Source organism: Notamacropus eugenii, chromosome 5 (genome assembly GCF_028372415.1).
Source record: "Notamacropus eugenii isolate mMacEug1 chromosome 5, mMacEug1.pri_v2, whole genome shotgun sequence".
Taxonomy (NCBI): Eukaryota; Metazoa; Chordata; class Mammalia; order Diprotodontia; family Macropodidae; genus Notamacropus; species Notamacropus eugenii.
The window spans coordinates 451,941,859-451,968,462 of record NC_092876.1 but is presented as its reverse complement, the minus strand read 5'-3'; the positions used below and the strand labels follow the sequence as shown (position 1 = coordinate 451,968,462).

At 39.5% G+C, this 26,604-nt stretch overlaps 1 protein-coding gene across 3 annotated transcripts in view; it reads left to right on the top strand.

Moving 5' to 3' along the window:
- POLA1 (DNA polymerase alpha 1, catalytic subunit) overlaps positions 1-26,604 on the top strand; it is a 327,051-nt gene that overhangs the window by 235,994 nt on the left and 64,453 nt on the right. For all 3 annotated transcript variants that reach the window (XR_011968249.1, XM_072615233.1, XM_072615234.1), the window contains one exon: positions 7,540-7,636. Coding sequence is in view for 2 of the 3 variants with exons in the window: in XM_072615233.1 (XP_072471334.1) it covers positions 7,540-7,636 (97 nt within the window). In the remaining variant the exon portion in view is untranslated. The remainder of the gene's footprint in view (positions 1-7,539; positions 7,637-26,604) is intronic.

Genomic DNA, 26,604 nt, shown 5'->3' with positions numbered 1-26,604 from the left:
AATGGGGAGGGGAGGAGAGTGTAACCAGTCCTGGGTGATGGTTCTGAGAAAGAACTCAGCGGAGTTGAGAGATTAGAAATCATGATGAGAATGAAGAATAAAGTTTAGGGTTACAAGGCAGAGTGTGAGGTTGAAATGACAGCAAACTGTGACTAGATAAGGGAATTTCATAGAGTTCATCTCATGAATGTGAAAGTGGTGCGTTTGTAGATGATGGCAGGATCAAGGGAACAAACCTCTGTAGTTGAGGTGTGATGGACAAGTAGGGCAATAATAAGTTAAAGAACTGAGATATTAGAGTGTTTGAGGGTGTGTGCATGTGTATGTTGAGGTCTGTTAGTATGAGAGCAGGAGATGAGGAGAGAAGGACTGAGCCAACAACCGGAGACCTTTTTAAAAGAAGGGATGTGTGTCTTGGAGATAGTACACAAGAGCTGCTGGAGTGTTAACTCAGGAATAAATGTGCATTGAGGGAATATCAGAGGAGAGACTCCCGAGCTATGGTGGTGGAGAGTAAGCTTGAAGATGGCAGTGTGGACTTAGACCAGTGAGTCTGCTGGTGCTACAAGTCTGTAGCTGTGATCCCAACTCTGGAAGGATCTAACTTGCAGGCCTGAGACAGGCACTTACTAGCCCAGATAACTGAGTTAACATTAATGAATTTCCCTTGTAACCTGAGCTCCCTCACTGCATTGTAATAAGAATTGGATGGGAGGATGTATGTGAAAGTCCAAGGAACTAGAAATAATATGTTTTGCATCAGTGAGAAAAGTATCTCCTGACACATTGATGTGGACCTTGGCTTGATAGTAGTGTGGTGGCAAAGCATGGAACACTGACTGGATCCACCCAACGTAATTTTACTACCTTCTTCTAGTGTAAGATATGAAATAGAGTATCGTATGTCATGGACGTTCCTGAACAACCAGGGCAAATTTAGAATAGTTTTCACCATTAATATCATTTCTAGTGGCCATATCTATTTATTTTCATAACTACTGATATCTCTCATCATAGACTGTTAGTGACAGGTTATTAAGATGTCCGAAAATAGACAAAGCTTTCTAAATGTCATCTTTTGCCTTTTCATTAACTAGGGGCAGGGAAGGGGAGGGGGAAGAGAACTGTCCTCATTTCAACAAGATGGATGTGTTTGGGCCAGCATGCCAGAGATGAGAGGTTGGGCTATCCCTTGCATATGAGTTAAGTGAAGGCTGGTTACTAGTATTCTTTACTGGTATGATTGTGTAAATATGATTCTCTGTCAGTTCTCAGGCATGTAAGGTGCTAAGTGCTATGGTAGTAGGTATTGGGATAGTTTTAAACACCTAGTGCTTCTCTTTATAAGAAAATAACAGCAAATCTGTCTTTTGCCTTCCTGATATAGAAAGTATTGGACAAGTGCTAGTATAAGCAAATAGCTTTTTATACTTAATTTTAACGTTAAGGAAATTTTGTATTTAAATCTTTTTAATAAGTGTGTTTAAGTAAAGAACTGAAGGAATTCTGTTCATATATTCTTAAAAGCAAAGAGAGGCACCATTTCAGGTTTTTGGGAGGAATAAGATAAAGATGGTAAAGAAACAGGATTGGAGATAGGAAATTTGTAACATTAGAGAAATGGTAAATTGAAGAGACAGGCCTATAACAATCCTTAATTCTAGTGAGTCCTTTATGGGCAGCATTTAGATACTTAAACATCTGCAATGTTGAGCTCAGCCCCCTATCCTAAGATGGAAATTGCCATGTGCAGAATGACTTGATAGAAAATGGTGCACATCCTATATAATCTTCTAACAGCAAAATGCGACCAGTGGCACTTCCCCGAAAAAAATAAATTACCCGAAATTTGCAGCACATTCATATTCAATTTCATCACAGCAGATGCTCATTAGGATGTTGTTATTAATTGGTATTCACTTTAGGTTTTGTTTAAAATGAAGATAATAATTAGGTTTTAATTACTGCATCATTGGGGGGGGGGGAGAAATGCCTCTCAAAACACTGAAATATTTCCTGATGCTAACTCAACAACGTGTGCTACTAAGGACTTTGAAGATACATTTTCATGAAGGATGCAATTCTAGGACAAGAAATTACTGTAGAGGGTTTTTTCCCCCTTTTTAAAACATGGTAACCAAGAACTTACACTAAATTGTCTACTTGATGGGCATACTGAATAAGATGATAATGTGTGCCACCATTCTTTTTAATCAAATTACCAAAAAGACTTCTTGGGAAAGTAAGCCTTACAAGCGGCTGATTAATGAAGTGGTGCCACTGTTTGGTATTAGAACTAATTGAAGTAATCCAAATAAGTTATTTCCATAGCATATGGAAATAATTTCTTTTTACAAAGAAGTACAGTGGAGTTGGCAAACTAGTATTTTTCCTCCCAGCCTTCCTCCTCACCCCTCCCAGTCTATGTTTGCTGGGATGGGGGCAGAAGAGATAAGGATGGGGAGATAATGAGATTAAAAGAGATAGGAAAAGAATATTATATTAAATATAATAAAGGGAAGAAAGAAAGAAATATATATAGGATTGACTCAGAGTTGAGTAGATAGAATTAATAGTTGATATACAATGAAAATATTAAATTATTTAAACTACCTTCAGAGAATAGAAATGGCTCAGGATTATTTTACATAATTAATAATTATCATAATTCAATCCCCCTCCCCCCCAAAAAACTCCTGTGACTACTTTCGAGGAATTGTAATCCAATTGAAGATTTGAAATTTGTTTTAAGAAAAAAATAGATAGTAATGGAAGAGATATCCTAAAGCACTATGGAGTGTCCTAAAAGTCTTAGTGCAATTTGTGGCTTTATTTGCTTCAGACTACACTAAGACTTTTAGGACATTGAATATAATGAGCACTAAATGAGTAGGAACAGATAATATACAAGTCCATAAGAGGGAGAGATCCCTGTGAGTTTTATAAGGTTTCTAAACAATGTAGGAAAACATGGGTCTTTAAAAATGAAATATCTTGAATAGAGGGAAGAGACAGAGAAATGGTATGAAGGGCCCCGAGTGCGGCAACCATTGAGATTGTCAAGGAACAGGGACCAGGCTGCCTCTGAGGGAGAGACAGGAAATGAGGACAGATCAGGCTTTACTCTGTGGGTGATGTGGAACCATTGAGTGAGTTCTTCTTGTATGCCCATATTTCCTTGTAAATAGGAAATAGTCCATCCCCTGAGCACCTGAATGTTATGGTTCTTGTCAAGTTAGTGTAGAAAGATGCTGAGACCATCGCTTGGTTATTTCTGCTGATCATGGCTAAGCAGGATAAACCCGAAGAACTGCCTTTGTGATGGCATGTGTCTTGTCAGAACTTTAATCTTCTTCTCTTCTTTTCTGCAACTTTAGTTTACACGTTACAAGCCCAGGCACCGGACAAGTGGCAAAGAGGAAGGATAATTAGGAATTAGAAATTGTCTGTGGATCACCTATATTTGCATGTTTACTTAATCATTTCATACAGTCAGCACTTTACAACAATAATAAAAGTTTCCGCTATGATCTACAAAGCATTTTATATGATTTAGTTCAGCGGTGGGGAACCTGTGGCCCTCTAGGTCCTCAGGTCCAGCCCTTTGACTGAATCTAAACTTCACAGAACAAATCCCCTTTATAATTGTAAGTTATGCATAATAAATAATATATAAAGTGATGTATAGCAATAAGTTATAATAATAGAAGGAGATTTGTTCTGTGAAGTTTGGATTCAGTCAAAGGGCTGGGCTTGAGGACCTAGAGGGCCCTAGGTTCCCCACCCCTACTTTAGTTTATGGTTGGGACATCCTTGTCTAAGGAAGATAGAAAAACTAATCCTGCACAGTTTTCTGCTGTCTAGATTCCCGTTCCCCAAATTGCTGTCATCACGCTTCTTTTCATACTTGCACCCAATATCCCTGCCCACCCCCATCTTTCTTCTTTCTTATGCAAGAATGAAGGTATTAAAGGGAAGCTGGCTACTTTTTCTTACAATGAAATATTTTCATGTAATCATTTATGCAAAAAATAAAATTTTGTGGTGTCATTTCAGTTTTCAAAAAAGGTTAGATATAGAGAACAGTGCCTAGTATGAGTTTTGAATGACAGGGTCTCCCCTAGACCCAAATTATGTCACACCTGGCACTAGTTTAGAAAATATAAAGGCAGCACTTCATGAAAACTCCAAGAACAGTGACGAAGAAATTAACAAACACAGAAGTCGGGGTTATTGTTAATTCCATGAAACAGTTGGACTGGAATGGATAATGGGCTCACATTGTTTCGAAAGGACCATTTATAGGAGGTTCAAAAGGTTTTTTTAAAAATAGTAATATTAAAAATTTCTGTTTTTCCTTAAGTCCCAAATCTTAAGACTGGAAATTGTCTCTTCACTCTCTTTCTCCTGACCTTTTTTTTTGTCTCTGGTCATCCCCATGATATTTACTGGCTGCTTTAATTTTATTTTTTAGGAGTTCTTCTTATTCCTCTGCTAAGTCAGTGGGTAACAGTCTTGAATACACACCATTCTCATACAATAACTGTTACAGCTCAGCCTTGTCCTTACTAAATCACAATCAGTTACTTTGGTACATGATGTTCCCAAGCTGTAAAGGGATACAGAAAGAAGCCTGGGCACCTCGGTGAATATAATTTTAAAGGCAAGAGTAAGAAATCGAACATTTTAAACCAATAAGTGAAAGCTACAGAGAGAGAGAGAAATGTTAAAATATCATCTTATTTTCTTGAAGTATTTTCCATCCAATCTCGTGCAGTCAAAATGAGCATTTAAGTGGGGGAAAAAACCTAGCTGAAGATCTCACAGAAGACTGGAGGGCGTCAGGTTTTCTTGATTAGAAGAATTTATCATCAAAGCTGAAAGAGAAAAGATCAAAAAAAGGAAAAAAAGTCCTACAAGTGATCACAAATTAATGGTGCAAAATCAAGGAAACAAAAGTAGCTGCTGTTCTTGTGTTCAGTTCAGTGTAAGGTACATTTTTCTCAGTTTCATGTGTTCTTTAAACCCATTTAATTGTATTTGACATTGAAAATCTAATAAGGCCTTTTGTTTTCAACCAGTTTGCTAATTGCAAAATATGGCAGGAAGCAAAAGGGCAAGAGGTGTTGGTATATATTTTTTAAATATACAACTTCTTTTTTTAGATTACTTTTTTCTATTTTCCTTATCCATTTAGGCAGTGCCTTTCAATTAGCCCGTCTGCTAATATCAGGTCACTAAACTCCATAGCTGACGCTTTATTCCTGGATCATGTGGGTTGTCACTCGTTGGCTCCAGTTGGCTGGCAAAGGTGGTTGTATATCCATTACTAGCAACACAGCACTTTGCATTTCTGAATTGACAAGCAGCTATATTGACCCAGCGCTCATTATGGGTCAACAGCTGCGTTAACCAGCGGAAGGACTGAGGGGCAATTAAAATGAATTGGCAAAAATATATCTTCCTAATTTACTCCAATTTGTTATTTATGCTAACATTGTATGGCTTCTATGGTGACACTAAACAGAATGGACCCAATAATGGCAATTAACATAAAAATATAATGGCTAATCAAATTGACAGCAACTGTTTCTCATCATCTCGACACACAATACATTATCAAAACAAACTATTATGAAGGAGGTAATTTCAGTGTTCTATTCAACCTGCTGCATGTGTGCAGTCAGGGAGATGTGTACCAGCAATTACTGCTGAATCTAAAAAACTAAACAAATAACTTAATCGCTGTCGTCCTCCTTTTTTTCCCCCAGGAAGCAGTAATCAGGATTTGCTAAAAATAACTGGTGTATAATAGTATAATGATGATGCATATTGTAGAATAGCTACCAAGAAATAAAATAGGCTTCTAGGTGTCTACTTTTTTTAAAAATAGGTTCAGGTAAAGAAAGAGAGCCTGGTGTTAGTAATACACATGAAAAGACAATAGCCTTAGCTGACGAATAGCTCCATGCGGATGTGCTTTCACAGACTCATATTTATAGCCTAGCGTGCTGTGTCCAGAGAAGTTTAAAATCTGCCGGATTGAGTAACAAGTTTCACCAAAGAGTGGGCAGTAAAGGAAGCAGATGTTATTAGAAAACAGATTTTGGTTACTTTTCTTGCCAGTTCCGATGGCTTGTGTTTGTCCATCGTGTTGTCAGGCAACAAAGATCTTTGGGTCAAATCAGTTTAAATTAAGTCAACAAGAGCTTATGGAGCATTTAATACGCTTCCTATATGCCTGACATGATAGTAAGCCTGGGGGTTACAAAGGAAGGCAAAAGCAGCCCCTGCCCTCAAGGAGCTTAGAATCATCTATTGAGAATAGTTTGACGTTGTTGCTGCCCAGAGAGACTTTCTGTAGCTATGCAAGTCACAAGTAGTGAAAGTTACCTCGAAATATGTTCTATGTACTCTAAACACATTGGCACCCACTGCTGCCTAATAGGGCATAAAACATGATCATGTGACTTTGGAATTTATCAGATTCTGTTTGTATCAGAAACTGACACAGCTGTGATACTGTGTTCTTTTATATTTAAAAGAAATAAAAGTACGAGTCTTATAAATAACTTTTCTCATGTAGTTAGGAACCACTGTGAGATCTTGGAGCTCAGTGCCCTCTGCCTTGAGATTTTACTTCTGCCAGCACCTCCACAAAATAAATGAAGAAGACATGTTAGGGCGTCTTATTTAAAGTAAAGTGCCTTCCAGTGTTTGAAATATAAAATGCTTCTCACCTATTGTTACTTGAGTTCAATATGTAGCGGGTGACTTTTCTTTATATACATGTGTAGGTTCAAGTCCCTAGGAGAATAGCATTGTGTGGTGGCTTTAGGTAACCCCAGCAATTTCAAATCAGTGAATGAATTAACGAATCTCTCCAGAATCTTCTTTAGTCTTTGCTGAGTTAGATTCTCCGATCGTCATCAAGCATGTACTATAGCTTTTAAATAAAGAGTAGATGAATTTGATTCTTGACTTGGCAGTTCACAATTGGGGAGGAAACACTGTGTACCTTTATGATTGGTAAGAGTGTAGGTAGGCCATTGCCTGCATTTGTTCCATGGTCCTAAAATGTCACCAATGAAGCAGTCCCCATGAAGGGAAACTCATGTTTTTGACATATTATGAAATTATACTAACAGTAGCACATGTTAAACAGTTTTTATAAATGGTTTAAATTCCTACTTGCATGGACTGGGCCCCTGTTAGGAAGCATGCCACTTTTCCCAATTAACAGTGCAAATTGTCAAGGGTGCATAGGAATTTGCAATTTGATAAAATCAGTTTTTTGACAGCAGGGGTAATCATTCTGCAGCTTCGCAAGTAGTAATCTATGATCAAAGTGGCAGGATTTACTCTGAATTATGAAAGGTATGTATGTTGTATAAGGGCAAAAAACCATTAGTATGAATCCCCTCCCCCCTTTTCTTGTGGAGTTTAATATAGAAGTTGATATTAGGGAATATACCCTATTAGGCGCGATCTCTTTTCTCCCCAAATAGTAGTATTCATTTATATTCTGTTCTATTGCAGTATTCCGACAAGTCTCTGTATACCCAGCTGTGCTTTTATCGGCACATGTTTGATGTGGACCATGCACTGGAGAAACTTATTACTGATCATGAGAAAGGTACGTTAAAATACTGTAATTACCTTTGAGTTTAAAGTAGAAATTTGCATCATAAAGGCTAGACCTACTCTGTCACACTGTTCAAACCAGCATCACACTGCTGTCTCAGAAGCAGGCAGTGAGGGCCTGTATGAACACAGGGATGCCCTGTGTGAGAAGGCGGCAGCATAGGAATCCCCATCTTTGGCCCCCATGGCATGTCTCCCATTGATTTCTATTGAGGCAAGGCTTTGGGGGAGGAAAAGCACCGAAAAGGCTTTAAAAAATACTATGTTTTGAAAATGCTTTTTTCTGTAATAAAATAAGCATAAGCTCCGTGCTCATTGGGCCTAAGAAAACCAGAAATTATCACAAAGGAATAGACATGGAGTGTGTCTGTGTTGTTCACTAAAAGCTTGGTTGGTTTTGAAAGAGAGGGGTGGGTTACAATTTCAACATTCTACAAGAATATATGTATGTACCATGTCACAGTGATCACAAAATTGCCTATAGTGCATTGGTAAGGGCCTTACCTTACAGAAGAGTCTCAAGCACTGTAGGATTTAATTGAGCTTTTTAAAGGCTTTGTTATATAACTTAGAGCATTTAGAACTGTCATGACAAGTGTATTTTTTTCTCCTACCTTAAAATCACACTGACAACTTTTCTATTGCCCATTTTTCTTATTAATTCCCTACGGTGTATTTATTTTACTTTTATTAGTTCCCTACAGTGTATTTATTTAACCCTGAATGTCAATTCACTGTTTTGCTGTTTGTTGTTAGGGTTAGAGGAAACTTCCTTTTTACACAGAAATCAGTGTACATATCGTTAGATTACATTTATAGTGTTGCTACACTGTTCGTTGTTCACATTTTAATTTGTTTAAAAGAAATCTATTAAGGTGTAAGCCTTTTAAACTTTTTGGAAGCAGGGACTACGTCTTTTTCATTTTTGTAGTTTGCCAGGACCTAGGCTATGTGGTAGTTGATTAAGAAGTATTAAGAATGAAAGAATGTTTGCAATTTTCTAAAATACTGAGAGCCCTCATTTGCCCTACTCACTTTTAATAAGTTAAACTTTGGCCAGTTTTATTTTTTCATCTGTGGAGTGGATGGGTTTGTACACATTATAAAATACCATTGATTTGGCTGACAGTCCCTGGATGTCAGGTGTATTATAGGGTTAGAACACGGACATCATATTAAAATCTAAATGCAAGAGTTGTTAAATGTAGTAAGTTGCGTGTTGTAAGCGAAGGTCTGGTGCCTTTTTGGAGGAGGCTGGGGGGTGCTCAGTACAAGACTGTGTTGTATAGTGGAAAGAGTACCTGATTTGCACCTAGAGGTCTTGGGTGCAAATGGTCTTCCTGGAATGAAAAGGACATTTCTCCTAACCTCTGAGCCTCAGTACTCTTCTATGTAAAATGGTATTTGGACACAAGGATCTCTAAATTTGTAATCCTATGAGTAGTAGTAGACCAGATACAATTTTCAAACCTTGATAAGAACATATAAAATGCTTAGCCCTAGAGCGTTCTTGTTCCTTCAAGGTTCTTTCGTGTCAGTTCAAAAGTCAGCCCAGAAACCTAACTCTTGCCACTGTAAGGAAATAGTAAGAGTGGAGAAAGTGAGGAGGAAATAATGTTGACTCTTTCAGCCAGTAGTTTGTTGCTGAAAGGAATCAAGCCTTCTTCATTCATTATTTATGTCTTTGGAAATTCAGAGGACTTTGGATATCTTCAGTGTGTGTGTGTGTGCGTGTGTGCGCGCGTGTGTAATCTGTGCTCTGTCATCTCATCGATATGGATACTCCCTCCATTGACGCAGGTCTCTCATCCACACTCTCCATTCTCTTCTGTGCATCCTCCATACTTTCAGCAGATAAGATTCGTGTCAGAGGCAGTTGTTTCTGTCCTTTGGTTGCTCAGTTCCAGGAATCATCTTGGTTTAGCAGTGTACGTCTGGATGAAGGGTCCTCAGCATCCGTTCAAGACTGACTTGTAATTGGAGTCATCAGAAATGTTCTGATAGTTATCATTTGTTCTTTCTCCTCAGCCCCTCCAGGATCAATTATCAGTAAAGAAATAATTCTAGGAAGACCAATAACATGGAATAGAACTGCCCATGTATTTTAGGAGGCCAGTTATTTGTCTCTCCGTTGCTCTTGTTGGCATCGTTATAGACTTGGTTCAGCACGTATGGGTGGAGCATTTGCAGGTCATGTAACTTCTTTGGTTGTAAAATCAGAGTATGTTAATGTTTTAGGTCTGCTCTTTTCTGTCCTTTCCTTGTTCACTGACTGACTGATTCTTGGACAGTAGGAGTAAAATCCGTATCTGCCCTTTAACCTGAAAGATCATCACTAATGCCTTTCCAAGAACATGTGTATTTGAAGAACATTGTTTCTTCCTAAGATGAGACCCTCTTTCTTCAAAATATGTTTCATAGATCTCATTTATCTTAGTGATCCCAGTGTATAATTATTATACAGTTGCTGGGAGACAACTGTTGCTAAAATGAGATAAAAGACAGCATTTCTGTATTAAGAATTGTTATTTATTAAGAAAAAAACTTATCCTTCAGCTGTTTGTATGGAGAATTACTTTTAATATTCCTACTTTATACAGCTCCTATGAACAGGATGAAATTTTGTTTGTTATTGTACATTCGTTTCAGTTGTGTCCAACTCTTCATGACTCCATTTGGGATTTTCTTAGTAAAAATACTAGAGTGGTTTACCATTTCCTTCTCCAGCTCATTTTACAGATAAGGAAACTGGGACAGACAGGGTTAAGTGATTTGCTTGAGGTCACATAGCTAGTAAGAATCTGAGGTCAGATTTGAACTCAAGAAGATGAATCTTTATGACTTCAGGCCCAACAATCCATCCACTGTACCACCTAGCTGCCCTGTAATTTTGTAAGGAAGATTTATTGTGTAATGATAAAAGCAGGGTCAGTCGTATGTGTTTATTGTGTTTGTTGACCTCCTGGAATGCTTACTAGTTAAAGAACTGAACTTGAAGTCAGGAAGGCCACGTCCTGCTTCTGACATCTTACTGATCCTTCTACCTTGGGCAAGTCACTTAATTTCTTGGTGCTCTGGGCAAGTCTTTTATTCTATAAATTTCATAATAGTTGCTGATTTGCATTGGCAAAGGGAATTTCTTCCCTGTATGGGGGCTCCGTACAGCAATGAACCAAACTAAAAACGATGATTTTAAAAAGTCATCCTGAGTTAATTATGTCCATAGGAAATTCAGAGAAATTTCAAAGAAATTAGAGTAAAATAACGAAAATGAAGCATTTCCCACATGTTTCGTATATATAGTTGTCCTCAGAATTTCATGATGTCATTAATGTCAGGCCGTTGCTACTCTGCTTCTACCTCACTGTGGCATGACGATGATCCTGGCTTCTCCAAGGCTGTGCTAGCAGACATTTAAGCTCGGGAAGACTTTGAGCCCTGCCATGGACTCCTTGTCTGTTTTCTGAGCACTGGCTCATCAGAAAGTTAGCCACCAGAGGATGAATTTTCATTTGGCTTCAGGAAATAAAGAAGACATTGTTGGAAGAGTTGGGATGTGGGTCAGTGTCACCTACCCCAGTAAAGTCACAGATTCTTGAAATGTGGAGATAAACTGCCATTACTACACCGGTTAGCTGTGTGGCCCTGAAGTCACTTGTTTGTTCCTTGGTTTCCCTATCTGCAAAAGAAAGGTCAAGCTTAAGGACCTTCTAGAGTTCCTTCCAGCTCTAAGTCTGTAATCCCGTGATCTTCTGATATCTGTGTCCCTAAAGCCTATTTTCTTTTCCGGTTTTATTACATGATATTATTTTTCTGTTACCATCGTTTTCAGGATCTGTCACTTCATGCCCCTTCCCACATCTTTATCCTAGAGCCAACTCTGGTGGGAACTACATAACCAGCAGCTTATGAATTGGCACTGAACATATCTAAAAGACATACAGGGAAAAAAAGAAGAATTATTAGGGCACATCATCCTCTCCTTGGATTATATAGAGGGTTTTCTCATAACTTATGGGAAATGAAATAGCCATTTGGAAAGTCTCTCCATTTTCAAAAGAATTAGAAGCATCTCCATAGCATTTATTAAAGGAAACTCTCTCTCGTCTCTAAATACTGTTTACCGATAAGCCTTTTATATATATAATGTGTGTGTGTTTATATTATTTCTAATAAACATATCATCTATCACATTTCTTGGCACGTAGTAGGAATGGAAATGGATAGCTGTCCTAACACTGATTATTTTTTAAATGGCAGTGTGTTAAGGAAACAGTGAAAGAGGACCACTAAGCTAATACACTTAACATAAGAAATCCTATCATCAGATGTTCCTAGCACCTTCTCTTTATTTCCTGGAGTGAATTTGGAACAATTGGCATTCATTTTTTAATTGTCCAGATTGCTTTTTCCGTGTTGATCTTTTTTGGCCTTTCTGTTACCAAATTATCGCCTGGTGGTAATGTGTAAATTAGTTGACATTTTCATTCTCGTTCTGCTTTCTCTGCATTCTAAATGCTAAATGTCATCACATAGACCTGGAGTCAGGAGTCTTAGCTCCTGTTTTCCCTCCTCATATTACCCGGTTTATCAGAGCTCGTTTTCTTCCATGCTTCTGAGAAAATACTGAGAATGCTGAGAGTGGTGCTTAAGTACTGTTTCTATCAAAAGAGTTTCTCTTGTTCAGAAGTTTAGCATGAACACGGAATAATACTATTCAATATTTGGTATGTTTATAAATTGTATTTCTGAATCTAGTTTATCCTCATAGTGGGTGAATTTGAGGGCATTGTACCTTATTCATCTTTGTTTCTCCTGAAGTACCTAAGCTAGAGCGAGTCCTCAGTAAATATGAACAGAAAGAATGAACACGTTGAAAATTAGTATTTAAAATTACTGACTTAAAATCCTTTGAATATCTGAAAGACTAACATGTCAAAGAGTTATATTATTTTTTCTGAGTTGCTGCCCAGAACAGAACTAGGACTGGTTGGTGAAAAGGATGGGAAACTTGCAAACATACCCAGGTTACCCTCAACCTTAAAAAACACCTCATTGGAGCCTACCATTCCTTCAAGCATTTTTCAGTCTGTATCTCCTCCTTTTCACAGACAAAGCTCCTAAGGAAAGTTGTCTACCCTCATTGCCTCCACATCCTCTCCTGACTTCTTGGCCTTTTGAAATCTTGCTTCATGTTTCATCAGTCAACTGAAACTGCTCTCCACAGTTCCTTTTGGTCTCTTAACTGCCACATCCAGTGGCCTTTTTAATACACTTGCCTTTCCTTGATGTTCTGCAGCATTTGGCAGTGTTGACTACCCATGATTTTGGTGTAGTCTCTCCTCTAGGTTTCTGTTATGCTACTTTATCTTGGTTCGCCCATCTGACCTTTCCTTCTCACTCGACTTCCCTAGGTCATCCTAGGGAATATTCCGTTCCTTATTTTGGATATCCTCCAAGGGTATAGGGTGCGTTTAGGGAAGAGTAGTACCTCTGGTATGATAGCTCCCTAGCCCTTTTCAGAGCTACATCCCATGTTTGGTGTCTACTGATCCACTTAACTCTCACCTATGGCTCCAAGAAGCTGTGGCATATGCATCAGCCTCACCCCACCTCAACCAGGTTGAGGGTAACTGAAAGGTCTTAATCTAGGGGTGAATTAGGGGCATGTCTATAACACGCATGTGAAGACTTTCACTGATGGAATGAGTGGATGAGAATAGTTAGTTCCAGTGGCCATGAAGGCAGCTGAAGCAGGCACAGGGGAGCAGAGCACTTAGAGCTTGGTTAGATATCAAAAACACTAAAGTCCTCCATTGCGTCTCGAACCATCACCGGTCATCTTGACTCTGTCCTGCCACTGGACTGTGATGATTCTGGAAGAGAGGGTGAGACTAGCAACTTAATGCAACTCTGCCTCACTTAAATCCATTTTATGCATGAGTCAGAAGACATCATTGATACCATTTTATCATTTTTACCTATCTCATTTAGAATGCAGGGAAAGCAGAATGAGAATGCTAGAAGTAGAACAGACATCTTTACACAAAGTTTGTAGATCTGACTTAGGCCTTTGATACTGTCAGTTGTGAGGGCTTATGGAAAACTAAGTTAAAATTTGGTTGCCCAGAGAAGTACATCAGTATTGTACATCTCTTCCATGACAGCATGTTTATCAGCCTTCTGGATAATGGACAATGCTCTCTCACTTTACCAGTTACCATCAGAGTGAAACAAGGCTGTGCACTTGCTCATGTTGTCAAATGCTTTCAGTGAAGGTGAACATGGCATCAAGGTCAGCTATTGCACTGATGGTAAATTCTTCAACTTGGAAAGGCTATAAGCCAAGACTTAAGTAGAAGTGTTGGGTGTTGTTGCATGATTTTTTTGTTTGCAGATAATTGTGCACTCAATGCAGCCTCTGAAACTGAGATGCAACAAAGTATGGATTGATTCTCTGCTGCTAGTGCTAATATTGACCTAACCACCAAGGAAGCACGTGTTCCATCAGCCAGCACTACATCATCCATACATGGAACCACTGGTTATAGAAAATGGAGAAGTTTTGAATGCTGTGGATAAGTTCATTTACCTTGGCAGCGATGTACATAATGAGGTTGACGTATACATTGCCAGAGCTAGTTCAGCATTTGGGAGACTGCAAAGGAAAGTATGGGAGAGAAGAGGTATTAGACTGACTACCAAATTGAAGGTCTGCAAAGTCATTGTACTGACCTTGTTGTATGCCTGTGAGATCTGGACAGTATACCAGAGCCATGCCAGGAAACTGAATCTCTTCCATTTGAATTGTCTTAGGAAGATTCTGAAGGTCACCTGGTGGATAAGATATCAGGCACTGACGTTCTTTCTTGAACTGAGCTGCCAAACATTCCAACTCTGCGGCAAAGAGCATAACTCTGACTAGCCACATAGTTCAATTGCCAAACATACACTTGTCTAAAAAACATTTATGGAGAACTCACACAGGACGAGCGCTTGCATGGTGGTCAGAAAAGGCTATATAAGGACACTCTCAAGGTTTCTCTTAAGAATTTTGGAATGGGGGGGGGGGCGCAGAGCCACGATGGTGGGGCAGAAGGATGCACCTCCAGAAGCTCTGCCCCCACAGACCACAAAATACCTGTAAAAATTACTTTAAACAAATTCTAGAGCAGCAGAAAACCACAAAACAACAGTGAAAGAGATTTCCAGCAAAGGCAGCCTGGAAGGCCAGCAAGAGAGGGTTATTGCACCAGGAGCAGAGTGGATCCCAGCCCAGCCTTGACCACACCACTGCAGGGACAGGACTAGAGTGGGTTTCAAGGTGCCACCAGCACAGCTGCGATTCTCAGATTCCTCAACCCACAAATGCCAAAGAGGAGGTCAGTGAGAAAACTCTTTCACCTGCGTGAGAAGGGAGCAGAGTTCTCCTGCCCTAGCCCGGTCCCAGGTGGTTGCAGCTTCCATTGTTAGAGCCCTGGCCTAAAGACCCTGGGAGAATTGAGCTGCTGATCTGAATCTTACCCCTGAGTGGCAGCCCTGGGGTGAGGAGGAGGAGTGCTAGCTGGCATGGTAGAGCTGGTGGAGGCTCTGGAGAGGGAATTCTACTGGCAGATCCTGGGCAGAAAAGAGTGCTTGTAGTTGTTCTCAGACCAGAGTGCAGGCCAGGAGAGGAATAAACTCCTCTCCCTTGATTGTGCCACCTTGGAGGAACTGAGAACTTACAGGTCCCCAGAGTATACCCTACTCTTGACAAAGAACTCCACAGTCAAGTAACTGGCTGGGAAAATGCCCAAAAAAGGGAAAAAGAATAGGACACTAGAAGGTTACTTTCTTGGTGAGCAGGTATTTTCTTCCGTCCTTTTGGATGAGGAAGAACAATGTATACCATCAGAGGAAGACCTAAAAGTCAAGGCTTCTGCATCCCAAACCTCCAAAATAAATATGCAGTGGAAGAGCTCAAAAAGAATTTTGAAAACCAAGTAATTGAGGTGGAGGAAAAATTGGGAAGAGAAATGAGAGTGATACAAGAAAGTGATGAAAAGAGAGTCAACATCTTGCTAAAGGAGGCCCAAAAAAATGCTGAAGAAATTAATACCTTTAAAAATAGACTAACCCAAATGGCAAAAAGAGGTCCAAAAAGCCAATGAGGAGAAGAATGCTTTCAAAAGCCAAATTGGCCAAATGGAAAAGGAGGTTCAAAAGCTCACTGAAGAAAATAGTTCTTTAAAAATTAGAATGGAGCAGATGGAAGCTAATGACTTTATGAGAAACCAAAAAATTATGAAACAAAACTAAAAGAATGAAAAAATGGAAGATAATGTGAAATATCTCATTGAAAAATCAACTGACCTGGAAAATAGATCCAGGAGAGACAATTTAAAAATTATGGGATTACGTGAAAGCCATGATCAAAACAAGAGCCTAGACATCATCTTTCATGAAATTATCAAGGAAAACTGCCCTGATATTCTGGAACCAGAGGGCAAAATAAATATTGAAAGAATTCACCAATCACCTCCTGAAAGAGATCTGAAAAGAATTTAGGAATTGATTTTGTGACATGGGAGACACTGACACAGGACTGTCCAGCATGGCATGCCCTCATCAGAGAAGGTGCTGTGTTCAGTGAGCAAAGCAGAACTGAAGCAGCTCTAAGGAAACATGAGATGCTCAGATTTAGAGAATCTACCCCAAATGTTCACATGGACTATTTGTACTTGACTGAAAAGCATTCTGAGCTCATGTTGGTCTGATCAGCCACAGTTGGACATGCTGTAACTGGGCTCTAACAAAGGGATGTCATTATGGTCCTCTTTGGGCACAGAGGACAACAACTATATTATTTGTTGTAGAATTTCCTTTATTTCTAAACACCTCAGCAACATTTTCTTAACAAAGATCCTGTTAATTGGTTGTTTTAGTTTTAGTTTGAAACATGGCAACTTGTCTTGGAAAAAACACATTTTACATTCTTTGAAAGAAATTTATTTTTTCAAAGTGGTTCTCATCAGAGTTTTTGGTATATGCTTTCAAACATGAAGGTTTGCAGGCCATTAGTCCCTAATGTGAATTAACCCCATTTGGGATTTTCTCTCGTTCCTTTAAAATGGTAAAAAACTGTTATTCACTTTGGTGAAGTGTTTACTGTATATTCACAGTAACTATATAACATTTTAAAATCTTATTTCTGTGGAACTCTGGCATTATTATTGTAACTGCTCCAGAAAGTACAATGCGTAGTATTATTACTACACATACAACATAATGGATCCAAAGGAGGCTTTAGAGGAGTATAGTAGCTATATATGAAGCAAAATCCATTTACAGGTTGGCAGCAGGTAATGGTTCCATTTGACTTTTCCTAATCCTATGGTGCCTTGGTCTGAATAGGCATAAGTGAACAGTTTTGGGGTGAGGAGGGAATCAGCCCAAATCTTGGGCTAATCTTCCAAACTAAGTCTGTTTAAACATGAAAGGGGGAAGAAAAGGCTTCTACTTTTTTCACCTAAAATTTTTCCTTCTTGATGATTTCTCTTTCCTTATTACTCATAATACTTTGTTCTGTTTTTTTCTTCCCCTCTTCTTACTCTGCCTAATCACTTTTGCATTGTGCAAAAATTATATAATTCTTTTCATCTTGGATATCAGCCGTCAGAGTCTTGCACACAGTAGATGTCTGATAAATGTATAATTTAATTTTAGAGAATTTAATTGTGTTGAGAAGTGTAATAGGTGAAATAAACCTTTGGAACATTTTAGCATAGAAGACATCTGTCATTTAGTCGCTACCGATCGTTATGTCTAGTAATTAAGTGGAGGAAGAGATGATGGGAATTGAATAGATTGAGGAATTGGGGATTAAAGGACTTTGAGGAGTCATCAGTATGTGTATTGAAGTCTCCTGATATGTGGACAGGAAATGGGGAGGAGACTATTAACCAGGAAAGAAAGAGAATGTCAGGAGGTTGGGAAGAAGGCAGGGAGAAGAAGGGAGTGTGGTCAATAAATAGCAACCACCAGTATCTGAATTTGGTGATAAATCTCGATAGTGTCAGCCTCAGCGGAGGAGACGTGACTTAGTGAAAGTAGTACAGGAAGAGTCTGAAAGTGGCGGTGGGTTACAGGGAGTGTTCATACTCCTATCACCATCACCAGTGAGCGGAGGGACCTGAGAGAACGTCTGATCAGTACTGGAAGAGTGGCATAGGAGGTGTCAGGAAGGTGGAAGGAGCGAGAAAAGGTTTAAGTAAAATAGATGGAGCAAGCATCCCCAAGGATACAGTCAAAGGTTTGGGCAGATCTGAAGTGGAATATTTGGTTAAGTGGTTGGAAGTAGGGTTAAGGTGGATAGGACTAAGAGAGTGGGGAATGAGGAACTGGGTTTATACCTGGCAGCTGACACTTCACAGTCACTGGGGTGGGGCAAATATAAAAGAGTTGTAACCATAGAGGAGTGAGATCAGGCAGAATGTCAGTGGTTGGAGATAGGGCCATTGAGGGAAGCACATGGTTAGACTGTATGTGGTCCTCGTTTGATATTCATCCTTGGCACCATGGCAAGAGGGAATGGTAGGCTATGGCAGGAGGAGGTATGGGAGTATAGATGGTAAATGGGATTGCCCTGCTTGGAGAAAACCTTGACAGGCAGAATGATGCAGAGGTCTTTGTCGTAGCAGCCAACCTGACGCTGGAGATGTATGGTCATACGTTGGACCCAGTGGAATCTAGCAGATAGGCTGCAGGTATCTCCTTCTGGCATGCAGCCCAGCATGAGAGAACAGAGAGTAATGTCCACAGGAGCATAGACTTTGAACTGGAAGGGACCTTAGAAGTCATCTCCTTCAACATCCCTCGATCAATGCTTGAAGAAATTGAGGCCTAGAGGGGTTAAATGAGTTGCTCAAAGTCACATAAATGTCTCATGGCAGATGCAGAATTTAAGTGTAGGACCTCTGATACCACATCGGATTGTTCTGTCTACTAGCAAACTGTATAAACCAAAGGAGGTATTGTTTGTGCCCTACTCATCGTTGGTCAAACTGTATCTAGTGCAAAATAAACAAGATATCGAGGCAACTAGGAACATTGAAGGAACTAACAATAGTTAACCATTTCAACTGTATGTTGTCCTCTGCCTTTGATTCTGCTGCCTGTTGTCAGGCTGCCTCTGACATCCTGCCAAACTTCAACCCTGGATAATTCTAACCATCTTTCTTACTCCCAAGACACTGAATGTTTGGAGAATTTCATGCTGTCAGAACCATTGGGTTCTAAATCTGACCGGACCCGTGCTGCTACACAGAAAAACCTTGGATCCTTTCTTGATTCTGTCTTATTCCCCTCGATAGCTATTCCAAATCTCCATCCTCACTCTCAGAAGATGTCTTTGTCTTGTACTTTCCTGAGAGAATCAAATCCATGTATCACAGTCCTCCTAACCGCCTTTCTTCTCTATCTTTCCATCTGGACCCACTCTCTCTCCTTGCTTTCTTTGAGGAAGCTTTAGTCCTCTTCCTTACCAGAACCATCCCCTCTACTTATACATTCCATCCCATTACCTCCCATGTCTAGGATCTCATGCTGTTGATGTTTCAGCTGTCTTCCTCATCCTCTGGTGGGGGCAGCTAGGTGGTGCAGTGGGTAGAGCACCAGTGCAGGAGTCAGGAGGACCTGAGTTCAAATCTCACCTCGGACACTTGACACTCACTAGCTGTGTGACCTTGGGCAAGTCACTTAACCCCAATTGCCAAATGCCTGGGTCATCTTCAGTCATCCTGATAAATATCTGGTCACTGGATTCAGATGACTTTGGAGGAGGAGTGAGGCTGGTGACCTTCACAGCCCTCTCTCACTCAAAACAAAGTCAAGTGCAAGTCATTATTTCTCTGATGGCGTGGTCTTCTTCGGCAGTGAAGGACGAACACACACATCCTCAAGCTATCCCAATCTGGTGGTCCAGATCTCTCCATCCTTAAAAGCCTTTGCTTCATCTTGCCACATGTACTAGTTCCCATCTTATATCTCTTTCGCTGCCAAACTCCTAGAATTACTATCATCTGCAGTTCTTTCCTACACTTTCTTCCCACCTGCTCATTTCCCACTTCACTTGTTATCTAGCTTCTGACCCCTAGCACCCAACAAAAAATCTGTTCTACAAAATTCCCAGCAATCTCTCCACTGCTAAATTGGATAACCTTTTTTTAGTCCTTGTGTCCCTTGGTCTCTGTAGTTTTTTTACTACTGTTGACTATGCAGCCTATCATATCCTTCTCCCAGTTTTCCTCTTTTAAGGGCACCTCCATCCTTCCAGCCACTAGGTTTGTAACCTTGGAGTTATTTTTTAATCTTCCTCATCCTCGCCCCTCCATATCCTTTCAGTTATCCAGTCTTGCCAGTTATAGCTCCACTACCTTCCTTTCTTTTCACTTATTCTTTGATCACCCTAGCTCAGATCTTGCTAATTTTCTCACCTCTCCTTCTAGAATAGCCTCTTAATTAGGCACCATGCTTTAAGTCTCTCCTCCTGCTAATCACTTCTGCACAACTGTCAAAAAAAATCTTGCTAAGGAACGGCCAGACAAGCCAGATCACCATGAAAACTTTAAGTTATATGTACTTAATATATACGTAAAAAGGAAAATCAAGTTGTACATAATACAAATGTACAGTTTCTTTTTCCATTCTATTTTGTCTATACAAATGCTCTCTATTTGGTGTGTCTTAAGTTTAGTGTAAAAATGTTTTCTAAAAAGAAAAAAAAAGTCTTCCTGTAGTATGTGACCATGCTACTTCCCTGTTCCATAACCTTCAGTAGCTCTCTAGTTCCTCTGGAACAAAATAAAAACTCCTTAGCCTTAGCTCTTAAGCCCCTCTGTAGGATGGCTCCCACCTACCTTACCAGACCTGTCACCTTTTTTTGCTTCTCAGATTTTATTGCAATCACAGTATAGTGATTAGAATGCTGGATTTGGAGTCAGGAAGACCTAGACTCGGATTCTACTCACAACATATTACCAGCCCTGCGACCCGGGCAGATTACTTGTAAATAATAATAGCTAACATTTAATTAACGTTTGTAAAGTGCTTTACACAAATTATCTGATTTTGTCTTCACCACAGCTCTGTGAAGTATACCCGGGTACTAGCACCATTTTATAGATGAGGACACTGAGACTGAAAGAAGGTTCTCCTCTCTGTCTCAGTTTCCTTATCTATCCATCCAGGTTAATAGCACCTCTGTTGATGACTTGATAGTTACTAAGCTCAAAGGAGCTAAGTAAGTATATCGCAAACCTTAAAGTGAGGAGTGTGTGTGTGTGTGTGCGCCTGTCTGTGTCTATTTGTGTGTGTCTGTCTCCGTCCGTGTGTGTGTGTCTGTGTGTGCTGCTGAGGTAGATTTCTCATTTCTGATTCACATCACTGTGACTCCCTGGGCCTGAACTGCTTTCCTTGCTCCCCTTCCCCTCTGACAGTCCTTCACAGCCAGGCTCAGGGGCTGCCTCTTCCAGTGAAGTTTTTCTGATTCCTTCAGTCATCATGACTCTCTCCCCCCTCAGCTCTCTGTGTCCTCCACTTATTTATGCAGGCATTATATGTCCCTGCTGTGTTATCAATTCCTTCAGCGTCTCCTAGGTTTCATTTCTCTCTGTATATTTTCATCACTTAGCCTGGTGCCTTGCAGCAGTTTCATAAATGTTTGTTACATAGAATTAATTATGATATGTTTGTTCTGTGCAGATCCAAGTGCTAGATGCTAAGGACCTTTCATAATTTGGAGGACGGTTCGTTTCCCTCAACAAGCTTAAAGTCTAGTGTCAGTTGCTAACAATTTAATTTTCAGTACTAGTCATTAAGAAGACTGTTGGTTGCCTACTTGATATGGAAAGAATCAAAGAAAGATAATAGATCTTTTTTATTATAAAAGTTTTTGTAAATAGGAGGGTGATTTTTCTAAGCTCAATAATCTTTTCTACTTCACATCATTTCCTTTTCATGGAAAACTTGACCTGACATCTTTTAGAAAACAAGTCTTTTAATAACAAATCACCTTTGAAAGTTTTTCACACAATTCACTATGGAGATGGAAGGGAAAAGCCATGTAGCTTTATGATGATCATGCTAGAAAAGAGCATAGCAAATGTATGACTATTGCCAGTGGCCTTTCTCTGACTTTTTGGCACTCCAGGGTGCAGGCCTCGAAGTGTCAGTTTTCTTCCGATACAGAATCCATGAGGCATAACTTATTATTAACTTATGCATATTAATAACAAAATTAAAGCCAGTCATTTTAGTCCTATTGTGTGCCCTAAATAGTGGTGTGGCCAAAGCTAAGGAAAGCAAGTATTCTTCATTCACCCCTTTCGACACTCCCTCTCCCCAGAGGATCTTCAGTTCCATTTAATTCATCTAACACTGAAGTGTTTGCTAAAGGAGGGACAAATAAGAAAGAGAAAGACAATCTCTACCCTCAAGGAGTTTACAATCTAATAGGGGAAGACTACACACTGAATTGGAAGAGGAGGGAGGGAAGGATCTTGTTCCCAGGAGCTGAAACTAAGAAGAGTTACTGATGGAAAGTAGAGTGAGTTTCCAAGTCAAGGCTCTGCCCTCTATAAAAGAAAGCTTTGCCCTTCAGTGGAAGGGAAGCCTGAAGGAGGTGGGGAAGTGTGGACTATCTGAGATTTAGAGATCAGCTCATCCTGGGAGGGACAGGTTGTTGGACCAAGTTGAAACCTAGGAGATCCAAAAGAAGGAATTCCAAAATGGTTTTCATTCTTGTGAGAGCAGACTGTAGTGGAAAGAACATTGGAATTGGTGTCATATGAGTGGATTTGAATACTGCCCTTATGGTTATTACCTGCGTGGCATCAGTCAAGTGACTTTTCTCTTTGAACCTTGTCTTTGAAATGCACAAGTCGAACTGGATCCTGTCTGAGGTTCCTCGCACCTCTGAATCTCCTATGCTGTGATCATATCGGTGAATACACCCAGTCAGCACAATTTTAGACTTCGTTGTATTGGCAGGTACTATAAAGATGCCAAGAAATTGGACTGGAGTCTTTTTTGAATGGAAAATTGATTCTGTTTCCTATATTTTGTCAGTATAAAAAATTCATCTACTTGGAAATGTTCTTCAACTCCTATTATTATTAAAACTAACTTTTCCCGTGCTATTTTTACGCGCATGAGAATGGCATTATTTATCTCTTTCCGCAGCGGAGAGCCCTTGTCACACTGCTTTGTTCTTTCCTCCGATACTGCCAATTTTGTAAAGTGGTTTTTTTTCCTAAAGAGAAGTTTAAAGTATAGCAGAAGAAACTGTGCAAAAACAATGGTAATTGTAGAAAAAATTTTAGGACGCCTTTTTGCTTCCTTTACCCTTCCAAAGTGAGGGACTCGCTTGTCTCTGTACCTTTTCTAGGAACCTACGTGGGCTAGGCAACTTTTAGATATTAGTGCTGAAAAATTTGGTTCTAGTACTGTATGTTTTCCTGAAGCCAGTTTTGTAGGTAAATACCACCTTGTATGCAGTCAGAAGTCCTCTCAGCTTTTCCAGGTTGGCATGAACACTCGTCTGTCCTCAGGTCAGATAGGATGCCTTCTTATCTTCCTGGCGCTGTTACAGTAACACCGAGCGCCAACCGAGGCGCTGTTACAGTAACACCGAGCACTAACCGAGGCGCTGTTACAGTAACACCGAGCACTAACCGAGGCGCTGTTACAGTAACACCGAGCACTAACCGAGGCGCTGTTACGGTAACACCGAGCGCCGATTCTGTAGAGAAGGGGAAGATCTTCGTTGGGAGATACATGGTCATTTTTGATTACTGAGAATAGGGGGAGATTGGATGGATTTTTTGTTACCTCTTTTTATGTTTTTATAACTGACGAGGGGGAACAACTTAAACAAGAATCTCCCAGCACTTAGGCTCTGATGTGAGCAGATCACTTTGATACTTTGAAGAAGGGTATCTTTAAACAGTTGAGCCGGCGCATTTACTTTGAGAATGTATTGTGCTGACACAGTGCATGGTTTTATTTCCATGATGTTTTTTACTACATAATTATCCATCTTAATTACGTAATTACTATCGTAATTATTATGTAATTACATGTACTTCCACTAATTACGAAATCAGGAAGTATCATTATCCAGTAAAAACTTTATGGAATTTCATTTCGTGCACTAAAGATCACTTAGGAGGCCATCGCTGTGGCCGGCGGCCGGCGCCTGGCGCGTAGCAGCTACTAGGGATCCGTTCGTGACCTCGGTGCCCAGGGACCTTATTGGGGGAGCAGGGAGGGAGGCCAGGGATGCCTTCACCCAGTGGAGAGAACAGAACGAAAAGGCCAGCAGCGATCACAGGCAGAGAAGGGCTCACAAGTGTGTGCTTAGCCCTGCTGGTGGAAATTGCTGAGATGGGCTTTGGCTTACTCCGAGTTAATGAAGTGATCATTTATTTGTGATTGTTTAGTTGTGATGAGAACATGGTATTGCAGGGGAGTCGGATAAAGACTCATGTTTCTTCTCGATCTTCCATATAAAAGTGCGACTTTTAAAACAAGAAACTGAAATGACAGCTAAGACACTAGATAAGCAGAGAGACCACTTTTAACTTTCTGATCACTGCCCACCTCAGAGGGTAGTATAGACATCTTACATTTGACAGAAGCATTCTTTGTTACGTACCTAAATCATCTAATGGAAAACAAAGATATTTTAAAATTTAGAACTCTTCAATTTGGAACTGTTTGTTTCATATTCACTAAACATGAGGAAAGGGCAGATTTCCTTTTCTTTCACTTTGAAGATGTTGGAAGCTGTCTTTGATTTTTTTTTTTCAAGTAACATCAGACCCTAAATACAGTAAATTCAAAATGACATTCAAATTGCATAGTGAAACAATAGTCGTGACAACAAATTAGATATGACATCTAAATTATGCTATAAAGAGAAATCCTACAGCTGTTTTTTTCTATAATATTTTACTTTAACCGTGGACTGCATCCCATTTTAGAGAATCTCCTTTACTGTCTAAGTAGGGTAATGTTATAGAACACTAATTGGGGGTTGGTTGAATTAATTGCAGATTAATTAGAAAGAAAGGGTTTATATAATACTCATGACAAAGAAGAGAGTAGATCATTTAAGTCTCATGATAAAAATCTGTAAGTTTCAGTAATGCTCAATTACTGATATTTGGGTAGAAAATATCATGGCCTGGTGTTCGTAGGAGTACATATTATTTCTCTCTAAAGTTTATTTTAATCTCAGCACTTCTTTTGTCAAGGATAACATGTCTCGAAGATCATTTAAAACATCAGAATAACTTTACAAATAATTAGCTTTCTGCATCAAAAGAATGCTTAATGTTGATCCATTCATATTTTTTAATTATTTAGGACATTCTTTTCTTTTTAAATTTTGAGTTTCATATTCTCTCCCTCTTAGCCATTAAGAAAGCAAACAATGTGATATCAGTTATACATGTGAAATCATGCAAAACACGTTTCCATGTTAGCCACATTGTAATAAATTAAGCAAGAAAATGCTTCGGTTTGCACCTGGAGTTCAGCACTTCTCTCTCTGGAAGCAGACAGCATTTTTTTCATCATGAGTCCTTAGGACTTTTCTTTGATGAATGTATTGATCAGAGTAGCCAAGTCTTCCACATTTGATCAGTCCTCACCACATTGCTGTTACAATACAAAATGTTCTCTCTTGGTTCTCACTTCACTTTGCATCAGTTCATATAAATCTTCCTATGTTTTGTGTTTTTTCCTGAGATTACCCCCTTCATCATTTCTTATAGCACAGTCGTACTCCATCACAGTCATATGCTCCACATTGTTCAGCCGTCCTCTCAGTTTCCAGTTCTTTGCCACCAGAAAAAGAGCTGCTATAAGTTTTTTGTATATTGAGGTCCTTTTCCTTTTATTTGCTCTCTTTGGGCTCCAAACCCTGTAGTAGTATTTCTGGGTATACACAGTTTGACAGCCCTTTGGGCATAGTTCCTGTTCTCCAGAATGGTTGGAACAATTCAGACCTCTACTACCAGTTCATTCATGTGCCTCCTTTCCCCCATCCCCTCCAGTATTTGTCATTTCTGATATGTGTGAGGTGGTCCCTCAGAGTTCTTTTAATTTTCCTTTAAGCAATAGTGATTTAGAACATTTTTTTCATAAGACTATAGATAGCTTGTTGCAGGTAGGTGGCTCAGTGCATAGAGTGCAGGACCTGGAGTCAGGAAGACCAAGGTCAAACTCAGCCTCAGACACTAGCTGTGTAACCCTGGACAAGTGCTTAACCCTATTCCCCTCAGTTTCCTCATCTGTAAAATGAGAAGGAAATGACAAATCATTCCATTATCTTTGCCTCAAAAACCCCAAATGGGGTCATGAAGAGTCAGACATGACTGAACAGCAATGTAGATATCTTAGATTTGTTCTTCTAAATCAATTGGAGAATGGCTCTTATTTCTATAAATTTGACTTAGTTCCCTGTATATTTGAGAAATGAAGCTTTTATCAGAGAAACTTGCTGTAAAATTTTTTACTATTACTTCATTGTCTCTGGTACTTTTAGAAAAATATAGTTTCCTTGATTATCTCTCTCAGTCAGGTCTAATTGTGTTTTGCGTTGTCTGAGGTTGTGATTGCTATCCCAGTCTCTTTGCTTTGAATGTAAGGTGTCAAGGCATGTTTCCTTCATGATTTTTTAAAATACGATGTCTAGGCCCTTTTTTTGATCATGGCTTTCAGGTAGTCCAGTGATTTGTAAGTTATCTCTCCTTAATCTGTTTTCTGTTTTTCCAGTGAGTATTTCACATTTTCTTCTATTTTTAAAATTCTTTTTGCTTTATTGTTTCTTAAAGCCTTGTGGAGTTATTCACTTCTACTTTCCTAATTTTAATTTTTAAGAAATTGTTTTCTTCAGTGTGCTGCACCTCATTTTCC